Source organism: Gavialis gangeticus, unplaced genomic scaffold (assembly GCF_001723915.1).
Source record: "Gavialis gangeticus isolate Ggan-Ray unplaced genomic scaffold, GavGan_comp1, whole genome shotgun sequence".
NCBI lineage: Eukaryota > Metazoa > Chordata > Crocodylia > Gavialidae > Gavialis > Gavialis gangeticus.
This window is the reverse complement of record NW_017729004.1, coordinates 61,503,970-61,504,438: the sequence shown is the minus strand read 5'-3', so window position 1 is coordinate 61,504,438 and position 469 is coordinate 61,503,970. Positions and strand designations below refer to the sequence as shown.

The following is a 469-nucleotide window of genomic DNA, read 5'->3' as shown; positions in this document are numbered from 1 at the left end:
ACCACGCGCCCCCCAGGCGGGGCTGGGCAGGAGGGACAGCTCCCCGCTCCCACCCTGCATCCGCTGGAGCAAGCCGCTGCCCTGGGGGGCCGGCCCGGGCCCCTCGCACGAGGAAGGAAAAGTTTCTCGGCGGCCCCTGCGGCGGGGCCCGTCGGAGCAGGACGCGCCCCGGGGGCCCTGCCGGACACGCGGGCGTCACTCACCAGGTCGAGGGTGGGCTGCAGCAGGAGCACGGCGCACCAGTACACAGCCTGCATCCTCCCGGCTCCGAGGTGCCCCGCTCCGCGGCCGCTCGCTCTTTGTTCCTCGCAGACCATAGATCCAGCGGGGCCGCCACTTTACACAACCCGGGGCGCTCCCAGCTGCCTAGACAGAGAGGAGGTTGTAGAGCCCATGGCCACGCGGCGGGGTTAGGCGGGGAGACAAGCGGGGAGCGCGGAGCGAGGGGGCGGGGGAGGAGGAGGGGATG

At 73.3% G+C, this 469-nt stretch overlaps 1 protein-coding gene across 1 annotated transcript in view; it reads right to left on the bottom strand.

Moving 5' to 3' along the window:
- Positions 1–408, bottom strand: part of NXPH1 (neurexophilin 1) — a 274,927-nt gene extending 274,519 nt beyond the window's left edge. Inside the window, exon 1 of the mRNA XM_019508480.1 lies at positions 204–408. Coding sequence (XP_019364025.1) covers positions 204–317 — 114 coding nt within the window. The 5' untranslated portion in view covers positions 318–408. The remainder of the gene's footprint in view (positions 1–203) is intronic.
- Positions 409–469: the final 61 nt, after the last annotated feature.